Below are 27726 nucleotides of genomic sequence, written 5' to 3' on the forward strand. Positions count from 1 at the left end.
ATCCCCACCCCCGAAAAGTGCTTTAGATTTGTGGCAGGTACGCAGGCCTTGCTATGGGCCAATCCCATTTGGACTTTTACCCACAAGGGGATGGGTAACTTTGGGTGCTTGATTTGAAAACTATATTCTTAGTCTTTTCTGTATTGCACACTAATTGTATTAAAGTTCCTTTCCATTAAAGGTCTCTATGTTTTGTCTTGATGCAGCAGATGGCAGAACCTATTTGGAGCAGGCAGGTTTGGGGATTCTGGGGTGTTCCTCTCCCTGTCCTGTAACACATTCAATATTATACTGGAAGTCCAAACAAGTGCAATAAAGCATGAAAAAGAAATAAAAGACATAAACCAGAAAGGAAGAAGTAAAACTGCCTCCATTTGAGGATGAATGATTATGCACATAGTGAAAATCCTAGTGCCTAGTGAGAAAGCTACCAGAATTTAGCAATGTGGAAGGGACACAAGGTCAAGGGGTTTCCAAGGCGGGCTTATCATTTCACACACCCATCAGCAGTGAGTAAGAGTGCCAGCTCTTCAACATTTCAAGACTTGATGTCAGATTTTTTAATTTCAGCCACTCTAGGGGGTGTGCAGTGATATCCCACTGAGGTCTTAATTCAGATTTCCTGACTATATTGTTGAGGATCATTTCACATCTTTTTGTCCATTTAAAAAATCAAGTTATTTCTCCCTTAGTAAAATTTAGTTGTAAGAGTTCCTTTTGCAGTGCAGATATAATCTGTGAAAGTCCTTTGGGCCTCCCCGGTGGTGCAGCGGTAGAGCGCTGGGTTGCGAAGCTGCCCGCGGCCTCTGCGGTGCCGGTTCAATCCCCAGCTGCTCCCCGGCCACCAGAGGAGGGTCCCACATGGCACGCAGACCTCTCCTGCTGCCCGCTGCTCCCCTCAGCAGTGTACTTCGGTCCTTCTGCCTGCTCTGCCCCTCGCTCTGGCTCTGGTGAATTCTCTCACCCTCCTGCGCTTCTGACTATACCCAGTGCTTGTGTAAACAAAACAAACAAGCAAACAAATAAATAAAGAAAAACATGCCTCTATTAAAAAAAAAAATCTTAAAAAAAAAAAAAAAAGAAAGTCCTTTGATATAATCTGTGAAAAATTTCTTCTATAATGACTTTTTGTGTAAAGGAATCTTTCAAAGAGCAAATAGTTAATTTTAATAAAGCCCAATGTATTACTTTGCTTTTACAAAAGTATCTTTGATCATCCCAAGATTACAGAGATTGTTTCCATGCTTTATTCTTTAGTTCTTACATTTAGGTCTATGATTCATCCTGAATTCATTTTGTGTGTTGGGAGGTAGGAGGGGAAAGATCATTCTTTTCCACACAGATGCCAGTTTTTAGAGGAACATTTGTTAAAACAACAAACTGCTTTTCTCATTTAATTACTCTGACGCTTTCACTGAACATCAACTGCGTGCATATGATTGGGTCCTTTTCTGGATTCTATTCTGTTTTGCTGATCTAGTATCTACCTTTTTAACTCATGTACACTTCCATATAAAATCTAGAATCTGCTTACCAGTTTCTATTTTTAAAAAAAGTCTGGTGGAATTTTGATTGGAATAGAATTGAATCTATGGGTCCATTTAGGAAGAAATGACATTTTAACAATACTGCAGCTCTGTCTGTGGTGAATCCTTTCACCCCCCTGCACCTCTGGCCTATACCCCAGTTCTTGTATGCATAAATACAATAAATCTTTTTTAAAAAGTTTCATTAATTTTTTAAGTGGGATTTTGTAGTTTAGTGTATAGCTCTTCTTCACATTTTGCTAAACTTACCCCTAAGTAATTCTTTGAAGATTATACTGTTAATAAAATTGCTTTTTTATTTCACTTTCAAAATCATTTGTTTAGTTATGTAGAACACACCAGGTTCAAGCAGGATGTCTGAACCTCCTACACAGAGACTGTTAAAACCTTACCTAATACCCAAGCAGCACAATTAGACCAGCAACCAAAATCAGCCATATCATTCAGCTATCTACTTGTTTCCTTGAAAGCAAGCTGTATAGTAGGAAGATGCCTAAGTTGGGAACCTAGGATATTATCTACTCTGTTACACACTTTCTGAATTACTAGCATTGCACAAGTCACCTGGCTCTTCTGAGTCTTACATTCTTATCTATTTAGAGATTGGAACAGATGATCCTGAAAGTTCCTTCCAGCTACAATGACTTCTAAAGAAATAAAAGTGTTTAAATTACATTTAGTTAATCCCCAGGAGAGTTGCTCAGCATCATGCTCAGGATCGTATAAAGATACAGATAACCAAGCAGCTCTTTATTAACTCATCAGCTATGCATAAAAATTCATTACTTCTTCATTTTGATAATTTTATGTTAATAACCACAGAAGAATTATTTCAAGTAACTTTAAAACACAATAATTTTCCTTTGCAACCTAAAGGATAGATTCTATGGTCAAAAAGAGGGGTCCAGGAAAGGAAACTGGTCCCACAGGCACAGCGTCTGTAGCAGAGGGCCTGTGCCCCACTGCACTGCTGTGTGTGCTGGGGCTGGAGTAGCTGACGAGTCATGGAGGAAGCAAAGCAGTCCCTGTGCACCATGAGGCTAACCTGTCAAATTTTACTTTAGAAAGTTTTAAGGATCGTTCATTTTTAAACCTAAATTTTGTTTTATAATCATGTGAAATATTACATGGTCCTAACATGAAATCCATATAAACTTTTTTTGCTCGGAGAAGGCCAGTGTCTTCCCTGTCCCCTCTGTGCACTTCTGACACACAGATTCAGACATAGGGAAAAGGTGAAAAAGCGAGGCTCTGGATTTAAGTCTTGAGTGTATAAGCTTGGGTTATGACTTCATCACTCAATTTATTCCCCGGTGTTTACAGTGATGCCAACAGCAAAAACCCCCACAGGGGTGCTGGGAGGCTGAGCCAGGTCACATGTGCACAGGACTCAGCTTTGGTGAGATCTCAAGAAAGACGAGCCCCTCGAGGCTTCTCAGCCATGGACACAGGCACAGACAAGGAAATGGATCTAGAGCGGTTGAGTCATGGTCCAAGGCCACACCTCATTTTCCAACCCAGCACGACACCAGGCCACTTATCCTATGATTCCAGGCTACTTCATTTGCATCCTCATCACACAGTGCCTACAGTCAGCACAGGGAGAAAGACCCTCTCCCCAGTCCCCAGGGTGGGTTCAGAAGACTCACTGTGTTCAGAGCATTGAGGGTGGTATCATCTCGAGACGCTGCAACACAGCCATCCTCGGTGGAGCCTCCGTCACACATCCCTGCAAAGGCCGCCATGCTCCTTGGGAAAAGAAGGGAAAGAACTGGGTTTCACCCTGGATGCAGGGCATATTTTCAGGCTAGTGCAAATTCCATTACATACATACAAGGCAGAGTTCTTAGTCCTATTTCCTATAAAAAAAGAAAATATTGGGCCTCCCTGGTGGCGCAAGGGGTTAAGCACCACACTATGAAGCAATCCACAGCCTCTGCAGCACGAGTTCGATCCCTGGCCAGCCAGGAAGCAGCCTACATGGAGCAGCAGACCTCTCCTGACTCACCCACTGCTCCCCTCAGCAGTGTATTTCAGTAAATCTGCCTGTTCTGCTCCCCCCTCTGTCTCTGGTGAATCCTTTCACCCACCACACCTCTGGCCTGTACCCCAGTTCTTGTATGCATAAATAAACAATCTTGAAAAAAAAAAAAGGGAAATATTTTTTAAGTTACTCTACAGATCACACTTTGCGCCCTCGGAAACAGAAATGTTACTTTAATTGAGATCCATCTGTCTTATTTCTCGCCCTGCTTTATTGGTACCTAGATTTCAATTCCTAGGGCGTGAGGGGTCTCAGTCTGCACGCCACAATTGTCGGCTAGATTACAATATTTTGAAAGAACAGTCTCCAGAAAACAAAATGATAATAAATGCTCTGAGACTTTACTTCTTTGCTGCCATGCTGTCCATCAAGCACGTTCAGGCAAGGAGGTCTTGCCTCCACCAGAGCCCTGGCATCTCTAATGCAGGGCACCACGCCACACGCTACCACAAAGTAGCCGGTGCTAAAAGCCAGTTGCTTGGTCTGGTTTTGTTGCTTTTGTTGTATACTGTTGACAAAGCAGTGTGTGAGCCCCCAAATCACAGCAGATAAAAGGGAAGACCATCTGTCTGCACTAATGCGGGGCAGGGACAGATTTAAACTTCTCTTTGTAGTTAGGCACTTGTAGAGCAGCCAACTCTACTGCAGGCAAGCTGCAGAAATGTCCATTTAGGACAGGCACCAATGGGCGGCTGAACGTCGAGGAATCTGCAGTGGCTTCTCAGATGGGCTACAAGGTCCAAATAGCCAACTAGATTAAGAATGTTGGAAACCAGGCATACGAAGTTTTCCTTCTGAAGAATTCTAAAATATCAAGAATTCTAAAACATCAAGGAGGAAAAAAAGACTTCACTGTGGTAAACTATTTTTCTCAAGTAAGAAGGATCAGACTTCTGATGCCAGAGGTAATAAGAAAACAGAGAATGGGCGACATTAACTCAACTCCGCGGGAAGAACTGCGTCACCCACTCCTCAAACCAGATGCCCTAACTCAGAGAGCAGGATGGGGTGGTCCTATTACCTTGCTGCCCTCAAGTACATGAGGAGGTCACAGTCATTCACTCCAGGCATCCAGACCAGCTCCTCATGTTGGGTCACAGTGTCACCATCTGGAGAAGGAAATGGTTGCAAATCGGGAAGTTTGGCCTGTAAGACAGGGATGAAGAAGTCACAATTTAAAAAGCCACTTCAGAGGGCAGACCTGGGAAACAGTCATGGTAGGTCACTACACCTTGCTCTTCAGGCAGTAACAAAAAAGAGCAATCTGCGCGTGACTACACCAGCCTGCGCACACGTGAGGACACGTGAGGACCACCTCCCATGAACGCCCCACAGGGGCCGCTCAGCCTCAGCAGCAGCAAACAGTGTCCATGACCCCAGACCAGCAAGATCCAGAGTGAAACAGAAATGGACACATGAATAAAAGAAACGAAAAGCCAAAAACACTCCAAGGGCTCCTTGATCAAGAAGAGAAAAACACACACTTCCAAAATAACAGAGACACATAGACAAATAATGACACCTCAAAGGATTTTTGCTGAAAATTAAACGAACTATTCAGCTAAACTAATGCTACTCTCAAGAAAGTCAGTCGCTGAGACATGGTCAACATCAAAAATAGACCCCCCCCCCCCAAAAAAAAAAAAAAAAAAAAAAAAAAAAAGGGCCTCCCCTGGTGGCACAGTGGTTGAGCGCTGGGCTGTGAAGCTGCCCGCAGCCTCTACAGCGCCGGTTCCATCCCCGGCCGCCGGCGAAGGTCCCACATGGTGAGACAGACCTCTCCTGCCGCCCGCTGCTCCCCTCAGCAGTGTACTTCGTCACTCTGCCTGTTCTACTCTCCATTCTGACTCTGGTGAATTCTCTCACCCTCCCGTGCTTCTGACTGTACCCAGTGCTTGTATGTATAAATAAATAAATAAATAAATAAATAAATAAATAAATAAATAAATAAATCTTTTTTTCTAAAAAAGACAAAAAAAATGGAATTGAACCTAAAAAACACAGCTGAGTAAGTGAAGGCTCCAGACACGGGATGAGCAGCGGTCTCAGGGGAGGGCGCTCCGGAAAGAGCAGGAAGGGGGTCCTGAGACACCCGACGCCCGCTGTGCAGCACTGCGGCTGGAGAGTCCACGTAAGACAGTCAGTTCACTGTCCCCACAGTGAACCACAGGAATAAAAAGAATGAAAAACTATTTGAATCACCGGCTCAACCACCACAATTCTGAGTCACCTCGGCATTAGCAGCACCGGCGCCTCCTGCTCAACTGGTGCTGAATCTGCTGGGGCAGAGCAGGAGGCAGCAGGCTCGGGAGACCCAGGAGAAGTCCCCATCTGCAAGACGTACATGGTCTATTTTCTAAAACAATGGACATGGACCATTAGTCTAGAAACCTATTCTAAGAGCTGCAGTTAAAAAGCTCCAATGTCCACAGAACCCAGCAAAAACTTGAAATGAATGCAGCAGGCAGGGCAGAAGGCAGCAGTGTCCAGCAGGAACAGAACGAGCGCTGCAGATTTCATTTTAAATATCCTAGTAGTTGTTTTTAAAAAAAAAAAAAAAAAAAGGCACCAAGCACCACACCCAGTGTGGACTGGCCAGCGACAGGCACCAGTGCTCCCCAGCACCTCGCAGGCAGGAGGCACCATGAGTGGGGGGAGAGCGCTGCCCATGGGGATGCGGGTGTGGGGTGGGGGAGCCTGCCCACAGCCAGCCAGGATCGATACGTTATTCAGATGATTTCCAAAGTCTAGAAACTTAGTATTTTACGTGAATGTTGGTTTTAAATGTTGGCTATTCACATTTTTTAAACATCTGTGTGGGGAACACACACACCTTCCCCTGCTTGGCTCCAGAGGCCCCAGTGCTGTGCAGCAGACTCCTCCACGAGGACGCCTCCCTTGGCCCAGTAGGTACTTTCATAACTTCTAATTGGGCATCACAGTTAGTTCTGTTCATCACACACTGGGTGCATGGAGCAGAACTAAAACACAACAGCTACTTCCATCAAGAGGTCTGTGACATTAGAACTCAGCTTTGCCTCTCCAGCACCAAGGGCAGTAGCTGGCACAGCAGCTCTCCAGGGGATGCTTGTTAAATTCATATAAAAAATACTCTTGTCGCTGGAGGAAACTAAACCCCACCCTCCCCCCCAAAATGGGCCAGAAATATAATTACAGTTTACAGAAAAGGAAATGCAACTGGTTTTTAATCACAGGAAAAGACGATCAACCTTGCTGACAAGGGAAATGCGAATGAATGACACTGAGATACTACATCCCATCCATCACACTGACATGAAATCCGAAGTGTGACAATATACAAGGCTATGACATTAAAAGCAGGCGGCGGTGGGAGGGAGTGAAGGAGCACTTGTGTGAGTTGCTAGCATGGATGCAAAATGGTACAGACTCTGTGGAGGGCCATCCTGTGACAGCCCTGGATTACATGGGCACGTGCCCTCTAGGTCAGTCACCTCTGTCCCTTCTGGGGAAACAGCCCAGGGACATGTTGGAAACATTACAAGAACCTACAGGCACAGCGATTCACTACACCGTGACAGGCGGCTAGAATCCCCCACCGTCAGGAGAGCTCGGGCACTGTATTTCGGGTCCTAGCTGCCGGCAGCCGCGGCAGCTGATGCCCACACTGTTCCAGCCCCAACGAGTCTACGCTCTCTGCTCAAACCACCCTCCTGCGGGTTAGAAATGGACACATGGCCCAACCTAGGGATTCAGACACCTGCTGGGAGAGCTATCCCTGTTTCTAAGGGGAAAAGGAAGCTGATCCTTTCTCCTCTCGAGATACTCTGGAGTTCCTCACTGCACCACCCACCATATTCTCTTGTGCTTTCAGAAGAAATGCTCCCGATTAAATGATAATCACATCACAGAGCACACAATGAAGCCCAATGCTAGGGACAATAAAATATGAGAGAAGAACCAGTGAGTTGGTCACCAGCCTGAGGAAGAAGCCAGCCGTGGAGGGGGGAGCGGCCAGTGGACACGGCTCCTCTCTGACCAGGATGGCGTGTGAGCGTGTGGCCAGCCATGCACGACCAGACTCATGGAACTGCCCATATCCTAACCAACGTAGAGGTGAAGAAGCCGACAAGGTCACCACACCCAAGCTTCCAACCGACACCATCGTGCTGTTTCCGAAGGAAAGGGGTATTTTTTTTAAAGGTTGTAAGTACAGTTTTGGTGGCTAATATTCATTTACACATGAATGGACAAAGAAAATGTGGCATGTGCATACAATAGACTATTTAGTCATAAAAATAAATTAAATTCCAATACATGTTACAACACAGGGGCATCCTGAAGACATGATGGTAAATAAGCCAGACACAAAGGACAAATAAGGCCTGATTTCACCACTCTGAGGAGACATGAGGTAGAATGTTTGTGGTCGGGCCTGACGGTTGTTTGTGTTTAACAGCCACAGGTTCAGTTTGGGACATGAGAAAGTTCTAAAGGCAATGGCTAACTAACAGGGCGCATGTTCTTGGCGCCACTGCACTAAACACTTAAGAATGGTTCCAGGGCCTCCCCTGGTGGCGCAGCGGTTGAGCGCTGGACTGTGAAGCTGCCCGCAGCCTCTGCAGTGCCGGTTCGATCCCCGGCCACCAGCGAGGGTCCCACATGGCGCGCAGACCTCTCCTGCCGCCTGCTGCTCCCCTCAGCAGTGTACTTCGTCGGTCTGCCTGTCCTGTTCCCCGCTCTGGCTCTGGTGAATTCTCTCACCCTCCCGTGCTTCTGACTGTACCCAGTGCTTGTATAAATAAATAAATCTTAAAAAAAAAAAAGAATGGTTCCAGTGGAAAGTGTGTCTCACCAGTGAAACTGGGGGAACCTTTGCATTCACATAAAGGTCCCTGGAGCGGCAACAATAGTTCTAACTTGCTACTCAAGTTCCAGAGGAGCCAGGAGGAAAACAAATTAAACCCTCTAAAACCCTATAAAAGAAGTCACTAGATTTGCTTTACCTGGTGGCTGGGACCAACGCGGATCTCCCCCTGGGTGCTGTTCAGCCTCCTGTCACGACAAGAGCAGATGAGATTAGCACAATGCAGTTCTGACAAAAACATTCACACATTTTTCAAGAAAAATAATTCTCTTCAAATAAATGAGAAAATATTTCCTCATTCAAGAATGAGGAAGAAATAAGCTCCAGGAGAATGACCGTCTCCACTGTCTAAGCGCGCCTAGCGCACGTGCCATCCTCCACGCCCCCCGCTCAGAAACCTTTTCGTAGGAAGCCCGATGTCCACCCAGCCGCCAGTGCCCAGCATCGGTTGGTTCCTGCCTCGAGAGATGTCTGTTCTTACAGCTCAATTCAACAGAGCAGTCTTTGTTTTACAACATTTCCAAGTGTTTATTTCATAAACGAGGTAACGCAGGGTCCTTACCCACATGCTGGGTCATCCACTCAATCGAGTATTTGTTCAGTATCTACTATCAGAGCCCGGAACTGCCCCAGGTGTTGGGGTAGAGCAGTGAACAAAACAACATCTCGACTTCTTGGAACTTATATTTTAATTCAGGTAAAAAATAATGTCAGGTGATGATAAGAGCTAAGGGGAGAAGGATTTCTACATTCTCTCTGCAGGACAGTCAGAAAAGGCCTTATAATAAAGTGAACCTGAGCAGAGATGAGACAGGCATGAGGGGTGGGCTGGCCGGCCCAGGAGGCGACCCAGCACACCTCCTTTCTGTCCAGGCCGCTCCCAAAGCGGTAGCACTGCTCACTGCTCAAATCCCGAGCATCCTACTTCCATGAAGTCCACTCCTGCTCTTCTCCACATTTCACGCCACAAAACCCCAGAAATGTGGGGAGTCTCCCTCTTTCCTCACAAAGTATTTGCTGAATGCCCTTTCTGCACCAGGCCTCTCACAGGGCACTGGCTGGCAGCACGTGTGGACAAAATACAGGCCCTGCTCGCCAGGAGCACACGTCTCCCAGATCTGCTGCCCACGTCTGAATCACAATAGGACCTCGAGAAAACCTGCCCATGCCCAGTGGTAAGTCTCTGTCGGGCTGCGGTGAGGAGTCTCTGGAGGGTCACCAGTGCTGGAGCGCTGGTGCGCAGTGAGAACCGCTCCCTCAGTCATTACACTGGAACAAAGCGGCAAGCGACCCAAGAGGATACGGACTTATTTGTCTCCCAAAGACCTGATAATCCCATCATTAAGTCTCAAGTTGTTGAAATGGATTTTGGAAAATGATTCTTTCCTCCAGGGCCCTTGAACCAGCACATTCTTTTGAACGTTCTTTTGCCCCCCATTTTGGCAAGGTGGGCAGAGATGTGACAAAGGAAGGATGAAGAATGATCAAGAAAAAAAGAGAAGTGGGGGGCTTACACCCCTCTACCTGGGGACAGCAGGGCAGGCTCAACCACTGTACTCGCAGGAGGGACTGCAGGACAGAGTGCAAAGGTGCTCTGGGGAGAGATGTAGGCAGGCTTCTAGAGGAGACAGGCCCTGAAGGGGCTATGTTCCAAAAAGACACAAAAGTAGGGCAAAACAGAGGGCTTCCCAGGTGGGACCAAAACCCTACAAGAGGGGCAGGCTGAAGGGGCAGGAGGAACGTTGGGGGGTGGTGGGGGCACTTACGAGAGGGAAGCACAGGCTTTCGCACACAAGTCATGGGTCAAGCTGGAAAAAGGTAGCTAACGATGGACTATTCCAGTAGGTTTGTGCTGGAATTAGAAGCCGCTTTAGGAGCATGTGGAGGAGTCAAAGCCAGGAGGCTATTTTAATCATGAGCAGTCAGTATTACTAGCCATTTCCTGTCCAACCCGGCCCTTTCTGTTTTGTAACTAGCTCTGAGCAAATTCTGCCGCCAAAAGCGCTCTACTGTATTTCTAAATACTTTGTCAATGTTTTTCTGCCTATAAGCAGGTTTAGCCGAACACATCACCTCCGAAAGTTTCAACCACAGTCCTTCAGTGACTTGTCCCCACGACCAGGCTCATGGGTGCTTTGAGGCAGGCGCTGGCCAGGTTGTCAGGCAGGTGGTTGTGAAAGCATTTCCCATCGCTGCCAAGTCTGTGAGGACTCCAAGATAAACATTCTTGGTTCATCCTTATTGTAACGTATTTTTTCACTTACTCATTTTATGGGACACTTTTTCTCGTAATATTTTAATAAGCCAATATTACATTTAGTTCAAAAATTGTGTCACAATAATAAAATCCCCCAAATACATTACCGATGGATACTACTTATATTCCACTTATTTGTATGAAAATTGGTGATTAAATATTGGCAACCATTATACTGGGGTATCGCAAGAGCCTAAATTGGAAACTCCCTCTCTCTTTCATGTTTATGTGGCAAGGAGTAATAATAAGGAAAGCAGGTTAAAAAGCATAAAACAAAGAACCTTTGAAAAACTTTACTTAAAAATCAGTTTTTACTACAAAAACATTTCTGAATCATATGCAACTTTTCTTTTTTTTTTTTAAATATTAAATTTTATTTTTATATTCCCCCATACAATTGCAAACGCCCCATTCTGACCCCAATCCTTCCCCTCCCGCCCCCCACCCCCCAAAAAGTGTCTCTGGTTCATAGTTTTTTGTTGATTTTGATTTTCACTTTCTTATATTCATTTTCCTGGTCCCTTATTTAAGTTTTCTAGATTCCTGCTATGAGTGAGACCATCCGGTATTTTTCTTTTTCTTTTTGGCTTATTTCGCTGAGCATGATCCCTTCCAGTGCCATCCATGTTCATATGCAACTTTTCAATATTAGAGTTTCAAAGCAAAAAGACACCAGCAAGTTATTTTTTGAGCAAGATGAGGATCCAGGGTAAGCGGACATGAGCTGCCGGATCCAAGGACTCCCAACATGGCATACACGACAGTAGTGCTTTCCAGGTCCCAGACAGAGAGAGGGGGAGCAACGATGCCCACCAGGGAGGACTGGACGCAACTGTGAGCAAGCGTCACAGCAGGAGCTGAAGGTACAAGACAAGAAGCAGGTTCACAGGAGACCCCCTGGGCCCGTCCAAATGTGACACCCGCTCTCAACCGGCGGTACTTTCGTACGGGATTCCACACAATGTGAACCTGAAACCTTATCAATCATCTTTCGGACTCTTTTACATCAAAACTGATTCCTTGTTTTAACCTATGACGTGATCTTCTGCCCAGACATAATTTTGTAATGTCATACACTGGTTAGATGGGTAGTATCAGCTCACTGAGTTTTACAGGTCTTCCAAATCTCCACACAGTCTCGTATACAGTATTTTTTTTTTTTTTTTTTGGTGGGACCCTCGCCGGCGGCCGGGGAACGTACCAGCGCTGTAGAGGCTGCGGGCAGCCTCGAAGCCCAGTGCTCAACCACTGCGCCACCAGGGGAGGGCCTTGTATACAGTATTTTTTAAAAGCTACATTCACTGATATGAACTCCGGTCGTAGAGAAAAGCTTGTATGTGCACAGAGCTGTCAAGCAGAGTGTCTGCTCAACATGTTCAAAACTCTTATTTGAAAACTCAGATCTTACTGCTTACTGGCAAATAGTGTCAGCTGTTTTCTCTGAAATGGCAGGCTCATTTCATTTTCAAGAAAATGTCTGATAAATACACACACCTGAAGGATCACAGTTTATCAGTTAAAAATAAAAATGCTATTCCATTTAAAAAGTGGCTAGTTCTGCTTCTAACTCAATCATATGAGGGCATCTCTACAAAGTCTGTGTCTTTGCTTTCAACAGCAATCTTTTATGTCACTTCCCATTTTATCACAAAGAATATTATAAAGAAAGAAACTCAAGAATTGGGATTTAAAAAAAAATTTAAGTTTATTTATTTTTGCATAGAAGAACTGGGGTATAGGCCAGAGGTGTGGGTACTGGGGGTATATGTGAGAGGATTCACCAGAGACAGAGTGGGGAGCAGAACAGGTGAATCTACTGAAATATACTGTTGAGGGGAGCAGCGGGGAGACAGGAGAGGTCAGCTGTACCCTATGTGGGTCAGCTCCCAGGTCTGGGATTGAACCTAGGCCGCAGAGGTGATAGTGCTGAGACCCCTAGGCCACCATGAAAGCCCAGACTGGGATTTGATAAATGAATTAAGGAGACCACAAATCATGCTTCGAGAAGAACTGACCCAGGATATGTTCTGAACTTTAGGATATTCCAGAGGCTAAAATTCAAAAAGTTCCTAAATCTGGAAGATGCTAACTTCGATAACTAACAAAAAATAGCTAACTTTTGAGTACTTAAAATCTGTCCTAGGTGTTAAGACAGCATTAGCTCGTTTCCATGCATTAATTCATTTAATCCTTATCTTGATATTAATTAAAGCACTAGTAGCAATAGTCACAAAAATTCAGATCTCATTCTCTCATGTTTAAAATATTATAGCTACTAAAGAAGTTTCGACTTGATGTATAATGCTGCTGAGTTAATGAACAGGCAGTTAAGAAAGGAAATCCAGATCAAGGGCAGTATAAGTCACAGCAAGGTCAGATGAAGGATACTGTATGTAAGTAAGAAATGAAAGATAGAATTCATGTCCCAATACGATGCAGGACAAAAACATGCAGAACAGCTTGCACCCACACTATCTTAAATCCAGGTATCTCAGATGATAAACACAAGCAAAATAATAGTAGTTATTCCTTACAAATTGCTTTCTGCAATAATGTGCCAGGTACAATTTGTTTCATTATTTCCAAGTCAACTGTATGAGGCAGAATCTCCACTTTATTGACAATAATAACACTCCTGGATATAACAATTTACACACACACACACACACACACACAGAAAGAAAGAAAGAAAAAGAACCTTCATTAAGTACGAGGCACTCTGAGTTAAGCAAATTACATATTTTTTCTTATCTGATCTTAGGGATGACCCTATAAGGTAGGAAATATTATTACCTATCCAGATAAGGAAAATGAAGCTAAGAGAGGTCATGTAGTTGCCCCAAACCATACAGCTAACAAGTAGAGAAATCAGGGCTCCAACCCAAGCCGAGATGACCCAGTCAGAGCGCTACCCACGCTACTACGTGGCAGAGTGACGAAGGCACAGAACCAGAGAACTGGTTTACCCAAATTCAGGCCCGTGCTCATTCCAAGCAAGTCAATCAAGAGGTCCACGTTTGAAAATCATGTTATTGAAGTTAATATATATAACACTGCCAAAATAGCAGATGACTAGTCACCAGACGTTAGGGATGGTGGGGCAAAGGGAGGGGGTAGGGACGGACACCTAGGTGATTAACAGGACAGGTCGTGCCTGCAGCAGAAGTGACACAGAGCTACCCTGGGACATAAGGGGCATAGGAGTTGCCACTCTGCACCAGCACTGATGCCTGCCTGGGCAGCCCACTAGAGCTACATGAAATGTAGCTGCTAGGGACGCCAAATACACTGCGGTATCCAGAAACTTGCTGTGAATATAAAACATTAAGTTTTTAAAAAGCCAAGAGATTAGTGAGTAATATGTTATAAACAGACTGAAGATTAAAAAGCCAGAGATGAGTAAAGCTAACTAAGTGGTAAATAGGTTCCCCCAAAATATACTGTAATTGGCCAAACAAACTACTGATGAATGTCACAGTTAATGAGCTTCAAGAAATTAAATCAAATTACACATATCTTTCTTACCATGTCTACTAAGGGCTTCTGATGTAGGACCATCCTATTAGAGATAAACTTAACAGTGAAGTGAATCATAATTACAATAAAAAAATAAGTTGTCACCATTCTCTCAAGGAGTTTCTCTGTGCAACTCATGTAAATAATATGTTTTCCAAAATAGCTGAGATTCAGACCCCATTATTCTACCAATCTTTGCTTTGGAATATGAAAAAATAGTCCCCAAAACCAAATTACAACAATTAATGGTGAGTCATTGTGTTTAATCCTTGAGTATTAAAAAAAGAAATCCATTGTATGTGAAATCAGATACAAAAGAAACTGATGTAACAAAGCAGCATCCATGGCAACTACAACTTAATATTTCAGTCCTCTTCAGCCATAGTGGATTAAATAAAATGACAAGATGTTCCCTTTGAAAAGTAACCTGTTACCATGGAAACGGTGTAGTCTAAGAAGTAAACAGGGAACAGACAGAAAGGAGCAGGAAGTCTGCAACTGAATATCAAAAAGGGAGCTGCCATCTATGCAAAGATGATCTGAGCAGGCCTGGCCAGAGACCGGGAGGTGGGGGGGTGGGGGGGTGGATCCTTGAGAAGAACATGCCAGGTGGAAACAGGAACCCAACCGGACAGAATCACTTCCTGGCCAGCAGATCTGAGGCCCACTCAAGATGCCCAGCCATCTCTTCACGATCCTGACTCCCGCTGAAGACAAGGACTTCGGACAAGGAACTGAGGTCCAGAAGTGGACCTTTCCAGCATGAAGTGGACAGCACTGTGGCCTCTGGTTCATTCCAATAAGCCTGGGCCTGGTAACTCTCAAGTCAGACCCCTGCTTTTGGTCACGTGAGGATGCAATCACTGTGCAATCTCCTTCCTGCCCTCAGTCCACTCAGACTTATCAGATAAGACAGCTCTTAGCTTTTCTACAGGGCGACAAGTTGAGCAGACAGACTGACATGAAATCAACAGAAGATGACTGGAGAAACTACTCACTCCTTCTCTCAGAAAATAACCACAGGAACAGTCTGTGGGTCTCAAATGAAATACACCAAATTTAGGAAAATCAAAAGGCAATTTATCAGAATCCCTCTTTTAGAAGGGGTGTGAGCAGAAGTGAAAACGAGGATGACTAGACGGTGAACAGCTCCAGCATGAACCCACGATTTCAAAAGCAGTTTTAGCAGGTCCAAGATTTTTTTTTTAGTCTGAAATAGTAACTTAAAATCTATGTAAATATCAACTCCATAACGCGCCCATTATAAGAAAGGGAAAAACCCTCCCTACACCCCAGTAAGAGGCTATGCTTCTTGCGCCTGCTCTGGGGATGCTGGCGCGCCTCCCACTGGCCGGGGGTTGCTCTACACACCTGAGTCTAGATGCTCAGACTTCGGGGGTCAAGAGAACCTGGGTCAAAACGTCAATGCCAAGGGTTTGTTAGCTCTCAGTGTGATCTTAAGGGTACAATTCAAGCTCTCAGAGCCCCAGTGTTCTCATGTATGAAATGAAGTTCACCACGGCTAATTTGCAAGGTTGCTCAAAAAATAAAAGAGGACCTACAAGAAAAGTAAACACCATGACTATGACTGCTGCACACGAGTCAACAGTGTTATTAGCTCTAAGCACTGACAGTGAGAACAGAGCCCGGATCACACTCCTGATTTTATGTTTACCTTGTGTAATTATTTCTTTGTGTAATTATTTTAGTCCTTTAGACTGAAAGCCCTATGCAGGCAGAAAACTACGTCTGTGTTTAGATCACCAGCAAAGCCCAAAACCACTGGCACGCACTAGATATGTTCTTTTTTTTTCTTTTTTTTTTTTTAAGAGGCATGTATTTTATTTATTTATTTGTTTGTTTGTTTGTTTTGTTTATACATGCAGTCAGGAGCGTGGAAGGGTGAGAGAATTCACTAGAGCCAGAGCGGGGAGCACAGCAGGCAGAAGGACCGAAGTACTCCCACTGCTGAGGGGAGCAGCAGGCGGCAGGAGAGGTCTGCGCGCCATGCGGGACCCTCCTCCTGTGGCCAGGGAGCAGCCGGGGATCGAACCGGCCCCGCATAGGTCGCGGGCAGCTTCACAACCCAGCGCTCAACCGCTGCGCCACTGGGGAGGCCCTAGATATGTTCTTAATGATTAAATGACTCCAGCATTTTAACTCTTGTTGCAAAATTAAGATTTTTGTGACAGAAGGTTAACCTTCCAAGAAAAATAAATCCAAAAAAGCCTAGATTAACTGCACAACAGGAACAAAATTCAGAATTTATTATAAAAAGAAAAAAGCCACAAGAGGGTCTCCCTGATGGTGCAGGTGTTAAAAGTCTCAGCATTATCAAGCTATGGGCAGCCACTGAGGCATGAGTTCGATCCCACAGGAGCTGACTCACATGGCGCAGCAGACCTCTCCTGTCTCCCTGCAGCTCCCCTCAGCAGTGTGTTTCAGTAGATCCACCTCTTCTGCTCCCCACTCTGTCTCTGGTGAATCCTCTCACCCCTGCACCTCTGGCCTACATCCCTGTTCTTGCATGCAAAAATATTTTTTTAAAAAATCAAGAGAAAAAAGATTCAGTCAACAATTGTAAGCACTAATGTTCCAAACACACACACAAATACCAAGGTCAAGCAGGAACTCATCCAAAATCCAGGGTGATAAGATTCTAAATTTTCTCTGTTCCTCAGAGATCATCTGGCAAATCTTCTCACTTCATAGAAGAAACCAAAGCCTAAAGTGCTGAAGATGTTCTTTCAATGGGTCACTAATAATAGGCAATACTAGAAAAAATGGGGGAAAATTTTTAAACATAAGAATTTAATTTCAAAGAGCTACAATGACCTGGCTTGCTCCGCTGTCTACATGTTTTATTTGTCTGATCTCGCCCCTTACCCTCCATTATGTAGGAACAGGCGGGGTACCTGCCCTTGGTATTTGGCTCTATACCACCCCAGGCTCCTGCTGGGTTTTACTATCATCACCTGGGACCAGGGACTGCTGTGAGGAGCACAACACAAAGATGCGAGCACACACACCATGCTGCAGAAAACAGACTTACGCTTAAACTCCCACTGTGATTGAAATAATTTATAAAGCAGCAGTATTTGAAAATTAAACCAATATCCCAACCAAAGATGTTGTTGGCCATAACAAGCAGAAATGGAGCACTCCCCGAAAAGGAGGACTATGGACCAAGTATGCATGTCTACAATCACATCTAAAGGCCTCTGTTCCCACTGCCTCATTCCTCTTCACCATGGTGTGGAGATGGGGGGATGGGGTGGAGGGAAGGGGTAACAACGCAAACATTAACACACACAGACACACACACACAAAGTGGTAAGGACAGTGCTTGATGCCGAACATACCATACATCACAGGATAGGAGAGCTTCTCTAAAAAAAAAAAACATTCAAGTGTGAAGAAAAACAAACACCCACAGAGCATACAAAGATCAGTAAAGGGCTGAAATGCTGGTCATTAATTTAATCGTCATAAATCTTGACGCGGTTCCTCACACTGCACTACTTGAACAGGTGGACCCAAAGCACAGACACTGCAGTGACCATCAACACTGGAGCGAGCACAGGTGCCAAGTGTGTTCGCAACGTCTCCTCTCTCACCCAGGCTTTGAACTCCCCCGTGAGGAGCCGTCCTGATCTCCAGATGACCCAAGAGAAAGTGCAGATTCAAAGGGGGAAGGAACTTACCTGATGCTACTAATTAGATGCAATTTGAACATACTAACTACCTGGCTCCAAATCTAGTATTTTCTCTTACCACGTGTGCCATTCCTTTATTCTTGACACTTCCGTCAGAAGCCCACGCGTCAGGCACTCTTCCTGGGGAATGAGACTGTACAATAGACATGGTCCCTGCCTCACAAGCTTACAGTCCAGGGGGCCTCCCCGGTGGCGCAGCGGTTGAGCGCTCGGTTGTGAAGCTGCCCGCAGCCTCTGCAGCGCCAGTTCGATCCCCGGCCACCGGGTGAGGGTCCCACATGGCGCGCAGGCCTCTCCTGCCGCCCGCTGCTCCCCTCAGCAGTGTATTTCGTCGGTCTGCCTGCTCTGCCCTCCGCTCTGACTCTGGTGAATATTCTCACTCCCTCCCGCGCTTCTGACTGTACACAGTGCTTGTATAAATAAATAAATAAATATTTGAAAAGAAAAAAGAAGCTTACAGTCCAACAGGGAAGGCAGTCAATCAAAAATCGCAAAAGTAGGGCCTCCCTGGTGGCACAAGGGTTAAGCACAGCACTGTGAAGCTATCCGCAGCCTCTGCAGCACGAGTTCGATCCCCGGCCAGCCAGGGAGCTGACCCACATGGCGCAGCAGACCTCTCATGACTCGCCCGCTGCTCTCAGCAGTGTACTTTGTCAACCTGCCTGTTCTGTTCCCCACTCTGTCTCTGGTCAATCATCTCCCTCCCCGCACCTCTGGTCTGTACTTGAGTTCTTGTATGTGTAAATAAATAAATCTTAAAAAAAAACTCAAATGTATAGTTCAGAGAAGTTTGATAGAGATGTCTAATTATTCCAACTGAATTAAACATGAGACTAGTTTTCTTTCAAATTTGCTCTCCAAAGATAATGTTCAAGAACCAATATTCTCCCTTATAAGAAACTGTTCAATAGAGATGATGATCAATTTGAGAGATCGACACAACTTTAAATCTTCCCCATGGCCGTATTTTCTATTCTCTCTCATTCTGACAGACATTCACCTTACAGTTTCAGAATGACTGTCGCTCTGATGGAAAGACAGCTAATGTCACTAATAACCAAAAACTAAAAGGGAAAATGAATCCAGAAGGAAAGGGTCAGGAATGGCGAGGCGCCGGGGCAGGCCTGGAGAGTAGCACTGGAGCCAGCGCCAGTGTGGGCAGCGCAGAAGCAGAGCAGGGCTTCGAGCAGACTGGGACTGCGGCACTCAGGCTGCCGGAGGAGCACTGTAATGCAAAGCTCAACCTCAGAGTCTCACTCAGCATTCAGATACAATGTCAGAAAAGCTAAATACAGGATAATACTTGTGCAAACGTGAACCGTTAGGCGTGTGGGCGACATACCCGGTGTACCATCACTGACGCTTCCTGAGACCCTACAGCGTGACAGAAGGGGGCAGCAGCCAGGCGGAAACTAGCGAGCGTTGTTTCAACATCCAGGCTACACAGCCCCCGACGCCACCAGCCACCCAGACGGTGGACCCCATGCGCTTCCTCCGCCCCGACCACCACCAGGCTGGCACAGAAACCCTACAGCAGGGATGGCTGGCCGGCAAGTACCATTCCAAAAATATTCTCCCAAGGCAGGAAAGCACAGAAAAAACACATGCCACACAAGAAGCAGCTCCGGGGCCTCCTGGGCTGATGGGAGACGGAGACACAGGGCTCGGAGCAGCTACCAGTGGTCCCATCTCGGCAGGCGGCCGGGCAAAGCCCCACAAACGCCCCTGTCTGAGGCCAGTGGAGCGGGAGGTGGTTCCACTACCCGTAAAGCTCCCAGCTCATACTTCATTCGCTAAATGTAAAAAAAAACCCTCAGAGCAAGTCAAGATCATAGAACAAAAGGCAGTCCCACGACTAATTATCAAAAAGCATCCTGCGCGGACAACAGTGCTCCAAAATGAGTGGGAAACCTGGGTCCTTCAAGAACCCCAGAGGGTGACAGGGTGAATGGCCAGAGGGCCGAGGTCCTGAGACTGGAGAGAGGGTCTCTGAGATGTGGCAGTGAAGAGCAGAAAAGGAGCAGCAGATGGTGCTTCTACGTGGAATGAAGTCAGACAAGTTCCACACACAACATCGCATGGACAGGTAAAAAGGGGGTGTCTGCCCCAAACTCCCAAATGCGTTGCTCAAACGAAGATGATCACAGTGAGAAAACAGCACTCGTGTGGATGCGAAGCTCGATTTTAAAATAGCAGGGAATGAACCAGCGCGAAGTCATCGCTGCTTGGTTCATGTCCTTCATCACAATCCCCAAACCGAACCCAGCAGAAGTCAGATTACACTTCGTAGTCCTTTCAGTGGCTAGAATTCATCGCCAGACTTCCAAAAACTTTCTAGCACCATCCAGGGGCCTCCTCTGAAGAGCTGGCCATGCTCCGCTGCGGTTGGGCTGCACGAGAGGGAGCTCTTAGGGAGAAGTGTTCCCCGGGCCCCCATGCCTTCCCTCTCCTAGGAGAGTTGCGGGGTGCACATTCTTCTGTGTTCATCCGCACAATGCAAAAGCCATCGGTCACTTCAAACTTTATCCAAGCTTTATCACAAGAAAAACAAGCAAGGGGGATGGACCTGGGCACATAATTGAAAAATTTCACTTCAATATCTTCTTCTGTAAGAACTGAACTGGTCCTACGTCTCCTTCTTATGATTATCTAATGAAGAGCACCACGGTGAGGGCCAGATGGGAGGCCTGTCTGCAAACAGGACACACCCAAACCATCGCCTCCCCAGGCAGCAAAGCCCGGCGCTGCCCGGGTGCAGCAGTGGGCACGAGACCCAGTGCTGCCCGTCCCGCTACCTTCTCAGGCTTCAGCTCCCTCTCACCCCTCTCCCCCGGAACACGAGCCACACAACAACGCCATCTTCTGATACAGCAAACAACCCTAAAATAATAAAATACCTAGAAGCTTAACTTCTAAAATACTGTGCACATTTTGTTTAATAACCAAGGAATTTTCCATCAACTCAAAGAGAAAACAGATTTTCTTCCTTTTGAAGCAACAGACAGTAGGAACTGATGTGGCGCAACCTTTTATTTCTTAAACAACCCGTTTTAAGGTGATAACGTTGCGACCATAATCCGCAATTGCCCCTGCATATGTCAAAAGGTATGCACGCGTGATCACGAGAAGATGACAGGAATTATAATTTGCTCAGGCAAACAGGCTCTCAATCAAAACAAGTTCCACCCACCTTCACAGCAACCAATAGCTGCCCACCTGCCACCCTTCCTAAAACACCCAAACAGAGCTGCTCTGGGGCCAGGCGTTCCTACCAGCCCAAGGCAAGGAGCAGACGCAGGTTCGCTCTGCAGCTCAGCTCCTTGCAGGCAAACCAGCTTGGCAGGGCACCCGGCAGGACTCGGGTGACAGGTCCACCCAGAGAGGAAGAGGTGAGGGAAAGGGGAACAGGACAGCGCCGGCCACGGGACCCGCCACGTCTGCCATCTGCTGACTGCATCTCCGGGGTCGACCCCGATCTTAGCTCTGATTTCACGCTTCGCAACACCACCTACACGGCCAGCCGGGGCGGAATTAAAGGCTCTCGGAAACATGCACTATGAATGATGAAATGGTTCATAAACATCTTCAAAAGTGAGAAAGAGCAGCAAAAGCCAGCACTGCTCCGGGAGTCCAGAGGCAGACAGCCTACCTGCAGGGGCTGCACGGACCATCCATGACTAAGAGGCTCTGCTGAGGCTAGCTGTATCCCCGAACCTCTACCTACTGCTAAAACTCTGCCCTTTTCTACTCTAACAACTCAAAATGGAGGCACATGCAGTCTGAGAGACCTCATAGAGCTTTCACTGAGCTTGTGCTATGACCTAAGCCTTCACGCAGAACGCAGAAACTTCCCCCTCACACTGACAGGACTGAGCATGTGCTGTGACCCTCCCTCATCCATACACTGTCTCTCAACGCAATCAATCTCAACCCTGCTGTTTCCGTAAATAAAGCCCAGCCAACAGACTCCCAGCTTCTCCCTGCATACCAAGCTAGTGTGCAGGGAAGTGGGGCCTTCAGAAGGGGATCCCAGACAGCCAACACCAGGGACTCTCTGAGTCGAGCCATCGAGAGGCTGCAGATAAATGTCCTGCCTCGTCAAGACAACAGCGAGTTCCGTCTTTTATTTACAAGGATATCTAGATACAGATTAGGCACAGATATATGGGGCTTTAAATAGCAAGGTTTGCAAGAAGGAACAGAATCAAAAGACAGAGAATGACCGACATAAGATGAACGACGTATTAATATACTGCAGCATGTTACCAAACACAGAAGCGGCTACTCAAGGGAGCAAGCCCACAAGTTTCATTTGAAAACTGTCAAGATCTGGGCAAAGGCCACGAGCCACCCCTGGTAAAGCTGTGGGAAGGCAGGTGTTGTCACAGCTACGAGGCCAACGTAAAAGGCGCGGTGAGCAGAGCACTAGAGGACCCTGAATCATTAGAGAACATGTATTTTATGCAAAGAGCTTAATCTCCCTTAGATAAGAAGTTCTACACTCTCCCAAATAATAAATAAAACCATTCCCTAAAGTGGCAGTGGCCAGTCAGTCGGCCGTGTGCAGCGTGAAGAACCTCCTTCGAACAGGCAGAAGAACAGGAAGACGCACCCAGAGGACAGAGGGCGCCCACGCACGCCCAAGGGTCCTCCGTGCTACCTGCAGCCTCCTGGCCCGAAACTCCAGCAACTCTTCGGGACACTGCCGTGGAGCCCACTCGGCTGGGATTTACTCAGAGAAAACCCTAACGCCGAACAGGCCCACCACCCCAGCCACGCAGGGGCACCGCGCAGGACTCGCAGCGCTCACACTCCCAGGGACACGTTGGCGCCAAACGCCCCACAAAGCACACTTTCTGCCGGCCTCAACCTCGGCCTCCGACAGAGGCAGACTGGCTGCCAGCACGAGAGAAACCCCAGTCTGGAGGTGTCTATAGACTTGGTTTCCACTTGCAAACACAAGGTGACGCTACCTAGTCTTACTTTATTCAAGCTATGAAAGAAAAGAAAGACCACGAGTCGCCCCCAAATTTATAAAGGACAAGCCTGGGCAGGAAAGAGCATCAGTGCTGTTTCCCACAAACAAAGGAGGGTTAAAAAGTGACCACCTGTTTAGAAAGAGCACTCACCGTCCTGAGAGCCCTAAAGCAAACACAGGAGTCACCCCGCTTTCTTGGCACTCCTGTCTACACTGCAAACTGAGCAGCGAGAGCGAGACTAAACGAGAAGCAAGGACCGGCACGACACAAGAAATGCCCGCCCAGCCCAGGCTCCACTCCGGGCCGAGCAGGGCAGCAGCGGCTCAGGGGAGCCCACCCTCCCTGCTGACCAGGAACACAGCACGCCCCGCGGGGGGACCAGAAACAGTCTAGCGAAAACGGACTTCTCAACACAAGGACAAGGTCAAACGGACCAGAAACTACCAATCAAACAATACGAATCTGACAACCAAAGGGTTTCCTTCAAAAGCGTATCTTTAAAAAAAGCTACCAAAATCTCCCACATGAAATAGTCATTTGGAGAAATCAACAAGTAGGAATTTAATAACTTCATCGCACTCTGGACAGTGATGGGAACAGTTGCATGGAACACAGCATAAAAATGAAGGTGGGGGCCTCCCTTGTGGCCTAAGAGGTTGAGTCCCAGCGCCGTCACTGTGAAGGCCTGAGTTCAATCCCCAGCCAGGGAGCTGGCCTAAACTGAATCCACTTCGCACTTAGCTTCAAATTCAGTCTGACCTCAGAATAGGAGATCTGTCCTCTTCCTCATCAGAGAACAGACTGTAGTCCTGAAATCCGGTGGTTTGATAATTAAATCAAGTGCTACCTTTACTATGAATTCCTGCCTAGACATGAGCTCCATCCCCATGGATCAAGCCCAGAGTAAGACAGAAATCAGCAGACTACATTAATAAAGGTCTGTTTCTCCATCCCCAATTCCCAAATATTTTCTTTTTGATTCTTAATAGAGATGGAAGTCGTTATCTTGAGTCTGGTGTTAGACGAAAACCGCCAACACTCTGCCTTTAAGTATGGTACTTGTAGGGTCTGGAAGTATTCTGTCAGAATAAGGATGTCTCATTCTGCAGTTAATTTACTAAGCGTCCTCCCTGACCCCTCCATGACAGGCTACTGAATTCTCTCAAGTGCTTTATCTACAGGCAGAAAGGTGACTTTAAAAAAAAAATTGAATTTTGAAGTGTCTCAAATCCAAATTGATTGAAATAAAGGAAATCTAGACTGTCGACATCTCAGCTGAAGTACAAACACGTATGTTACAGTGCGAGACTAAGCAAACACTGAAAAAAGAAACATAAATGTCCAACAATATGAGAATAAATTATGGAACACCTTTACGATAATATGCAAGGTGATTACAAATATTTTTGTAAAACACTTAATGACGTGGTACCTTGCTTATGACAGAAGATAAAGTAATTAAAAGAATGCATTGTCCCATGTATAAACAATAATGTAATTAGTTTAAATATACATACACCTATACAACAAACACAGACACATTCCAGCAAAATATATAAATGTGGGTTATACAACTATGTACTATTTCAGTTTGTTTCTTTAACTTTTGTATTTATAAAGTTTTTCTCTAGTGAGCACAATTGTTTTCTTCATTAGAAGAAATAAAGGTTATTTTCCACCACAGCCAGAAGAAAATTAGGTGGTATATGAAACACTCTGTGATGAGATCATAGAAGTTAAAGGGCTAACCTTTGGAGTCAAATAACCTTGGGGGTTCCTGTTTACTAACTGTGTCTTAGCAGTCACCTAAAGTATCGGTTTGCTCATTTGGTAAGTAAAGAAAAACCTGCCCTGCTGAGTTCTGGTAAGAATGAAATAACTCTGGGCCTCCCTGGTGGCACAGGGTAGTCTCTACACTAGGAAGCTATAAGCAGCCACTGCAAAACAAGTTCGATCCCCGGCCAGGGAGCTGACCTACATGACGCAGCAGCCCTCGCCTGTCTCCCTGCTGCCCCCCTCAACAGTATATTTCAGTAGCTGTGCCTACTCTGCTCTCTACTCTGGGGAATCCTCTCACTGCCCCCACCCCGCACCTCTGGCCTATATTTCAGTTCTTGCACGCATGCATGCATAAATAAATAAATAAATCTTTAAAAATTAAAAAAAAAAAAAAAAGAACAAAATAACTTGAAGGATGGAGCACACACGGCAGCAGCCCTCTGAACAGATGAAGTTACACATTTTATTCCTGAAGTCACACTATTCCTGACGTAACATTTTATTCCTGACGTTGAGGGATCAGGACCCCTTCCATGATGAGTAGTCAGTGACAGACAGGAAAATGGAAGGATAACAGGATAAGCTTCTCACTGTTACAGAATTACAAATAAGGAAAAAGAAAAATAAACCTATCAGGAACCCTGTGGTACTGGGTTAGAACTGAAGAATTTGGTATAAACCCATGGATACACATACAGAAAATGGAATATGAAACATAGGCATACAAGTGAGCATTAGTTCATATTTTCTTAATGCACATGTGTGCACACTCACACACACACCCAGCTCTGCTTACTCGCACACTTGAGACCAGTGACACAAAGCAATGGGCACAACCAATACCAGGTCTCAGTTTGTAAATATGGTTCTCCAAATTCTGGGAAAATATTACCTCAGAATGAATAATGATATAAATGATTATAAACAACTGAACAAAGTAGGAAGCCATTAATCCATCATCACATAAATAAAAAGTCTGATGAAGGATATATCTTCATAGTCTTAAGAGCACCACCCATAATGGTCATGAAAAGGAGAACTTCAGTCATCACAAAGCCAGGCAGATGCCGCCGGATTCCACCACCAAAGAGAAGATTATCAGCAATAGGACAAACTGGAATTGTGGGCTACCCACGGGGAGCTGAAAAAGGACACGTGACTTCTGTGACATCCCTGTCAAAAATACAGGATCTGCTATAATAAGAAGGATACATCATACCTGCCACACAAAGGACAGTCTACAAAATAGCAGCCTATGATCATCAAAGGCACCAAGGTCATGAAGTGAAGGAAAACTGAGAAACTGTTCCAGATGGAAGGAAACAGAACATCTGAATCCAAAATGTCGAACCTTTTGCTATTAAGATCCTTACTGGGAAAACAGACAAAACTTGAGTAGGGTCTAAGAACTCTGTGGCAATATTTCATTGTTCATTTCCTGATTCTGAGGGCTGCACTGGGTTATGTGAGAAAATGCCCTCTGACACCGGTGTCAGCACGGAGGGCGTCTCCAGGTGTCAACATGATACTTCACCGAGTAGGTTCAACTATCGTCTTGGCAACTGTTCGTAAAGTTCAGATTTTTTTCAAAACAAAAAGAAAAATGAATTATGCTAGTCAGGAGGGAGAAAAGATAAATTCTTGCAGTTGCCCAATTCATGGCTGCTACTAAACAGCTGAATATAATGATCCTCAAGTGTCAGCCAGTGTTCCCGCATGCACTGTGCTGCCTCTCCCCGCCAGCCCGCACGAGGGGCACGGAGCTCAGGGACCAGCCACACAAATGCCACATCTTAAATATGTCTTCTTCACTATTACTGAGTGCACTTTAAGGACCTAAATACCTCTTATTTAGCCAGGAGAACCAAATGGACTGCTCTCCGGGAAAACGCACGCTTCATAAATTAAGATGAAGGCATCACTTCTCAAAGGGCACCATCAAATCTGCTGTTCATCAAGGAACGCTGTGCACCCTTACTTCCTTCCCCGCTAACTCATGGCTTAAGGCAGAAAAGGAAGGAGAATTTTTCCAAGTACATATATACCAAGAAAGGGTCGAAACGTACAATTAAAAAAAGGCAGCCCACTGGATGGACCGACTGGGGAGAGGGAAATGGGGAGATGGGGAGAGAATATTCCAAAACTCAATAAAATGTACTTCTAGTACTTGTTAAAAAAATAGACATTTAGGGCCTTTTTGGTGGCACAGCACTATGAAGCTACTGTTAGCCACTACAGCACGAGTTTGATCCCCAGTCAGCCAGGGAGCTACCCACATGGCTCAGCAGACCTCTCCTGTCTTGCCCACTGCTCCCCTCAGCAGTGGATTTCAGCAGATGTGCTTGTTCTGCTCCCCACTCTGTCTCTAGAGAATCCTCTCACCCTTCACACCTCTGGCCTACATTCCAGTTCTTGTATGCATAAATAAATAAATCATTAAAAAATAGAAATTTATTTCTCAATTTTTTTTTCCAGCTTTGGTTCTCAGATTTTCCATTGAAATATTCTGACAAGGACCTGCCTGGTGGTGCAGCGGGTTGACTGCAGCATTGTGAAGCTGTCTACAGCCTCTGCAGCGCAGATTTGATTCCCAGCTGGCCAGGGAGATACCCACATGGCGCAGCAGACCTCTCCTGTCTCGCCCGTTGCTCCCCTCAGCAGTGTCTTCGATCTGACTGCCTCTTCTGCTCCATGCTGTCTGTGGTGAATTCTTTCACCCTCCCGCACCTCTGGCCTGTACCCCAATTCTTGTATAAATAAATAAATCTCTAAAAGAAAAAAAAAAAAAAAGAAAAATATTCTGACCATAGAAATGTAGTTTTACATTAATACCACGTACATGTTCATTATAATTGCTGGGTCAGTTCATCATGGGCAGTGAATGCCTCTAGCTTACATTTTTAGCAATTATTGTAATAAATACACAATCAATATTCATATTGACCCAGACCTCCACGTCGACACAAGCACTGGACGGCTCACAGTCTACGTGGCGGAATCGTAACATTTGGGGAAGTACTTTATGGTTTGCCTTTCAATTGT

General features: G+C 45.8%; 1 protein-coding gene across 1 annotated transcript in view; it reads right to left on the bottom strand.

Moving 5' to 3' along the window:
- Positions 1–27726, bottom strand: part of RERE (arginine-glutamic acid dipeptide repeats) — a 360449-nt gene that overhangs the window by 103776 nt on the left and 228947 nt on the right. Inside the window, 3 exon segments of the mRNA XM_054691464.1 lie at positions 3197–3296; positions 4613–4737; positions 8577–8625. Coding sequence (XP_054547439.1) covers positions 3197–3296; positions 4613–4737; positions 8577–8625 — 274 coding nt within the window.

Source organism: Talpa occidentalis, unplaced genomic scaffold (assembly GCF_014898055.3).
Source record: "Talpa occidentalis isolate TD23 unplaced genomic scaffold, MPIMG_talOcc4v2.1 talOcc4.9, whole genome shotgun sequence".
Lineage (NCBI taxonomy): Eukaryota > Metazoa > Chordata > Mammalia > Eulipotyphla > Talpidae > Talpa > Talpa occidentalis.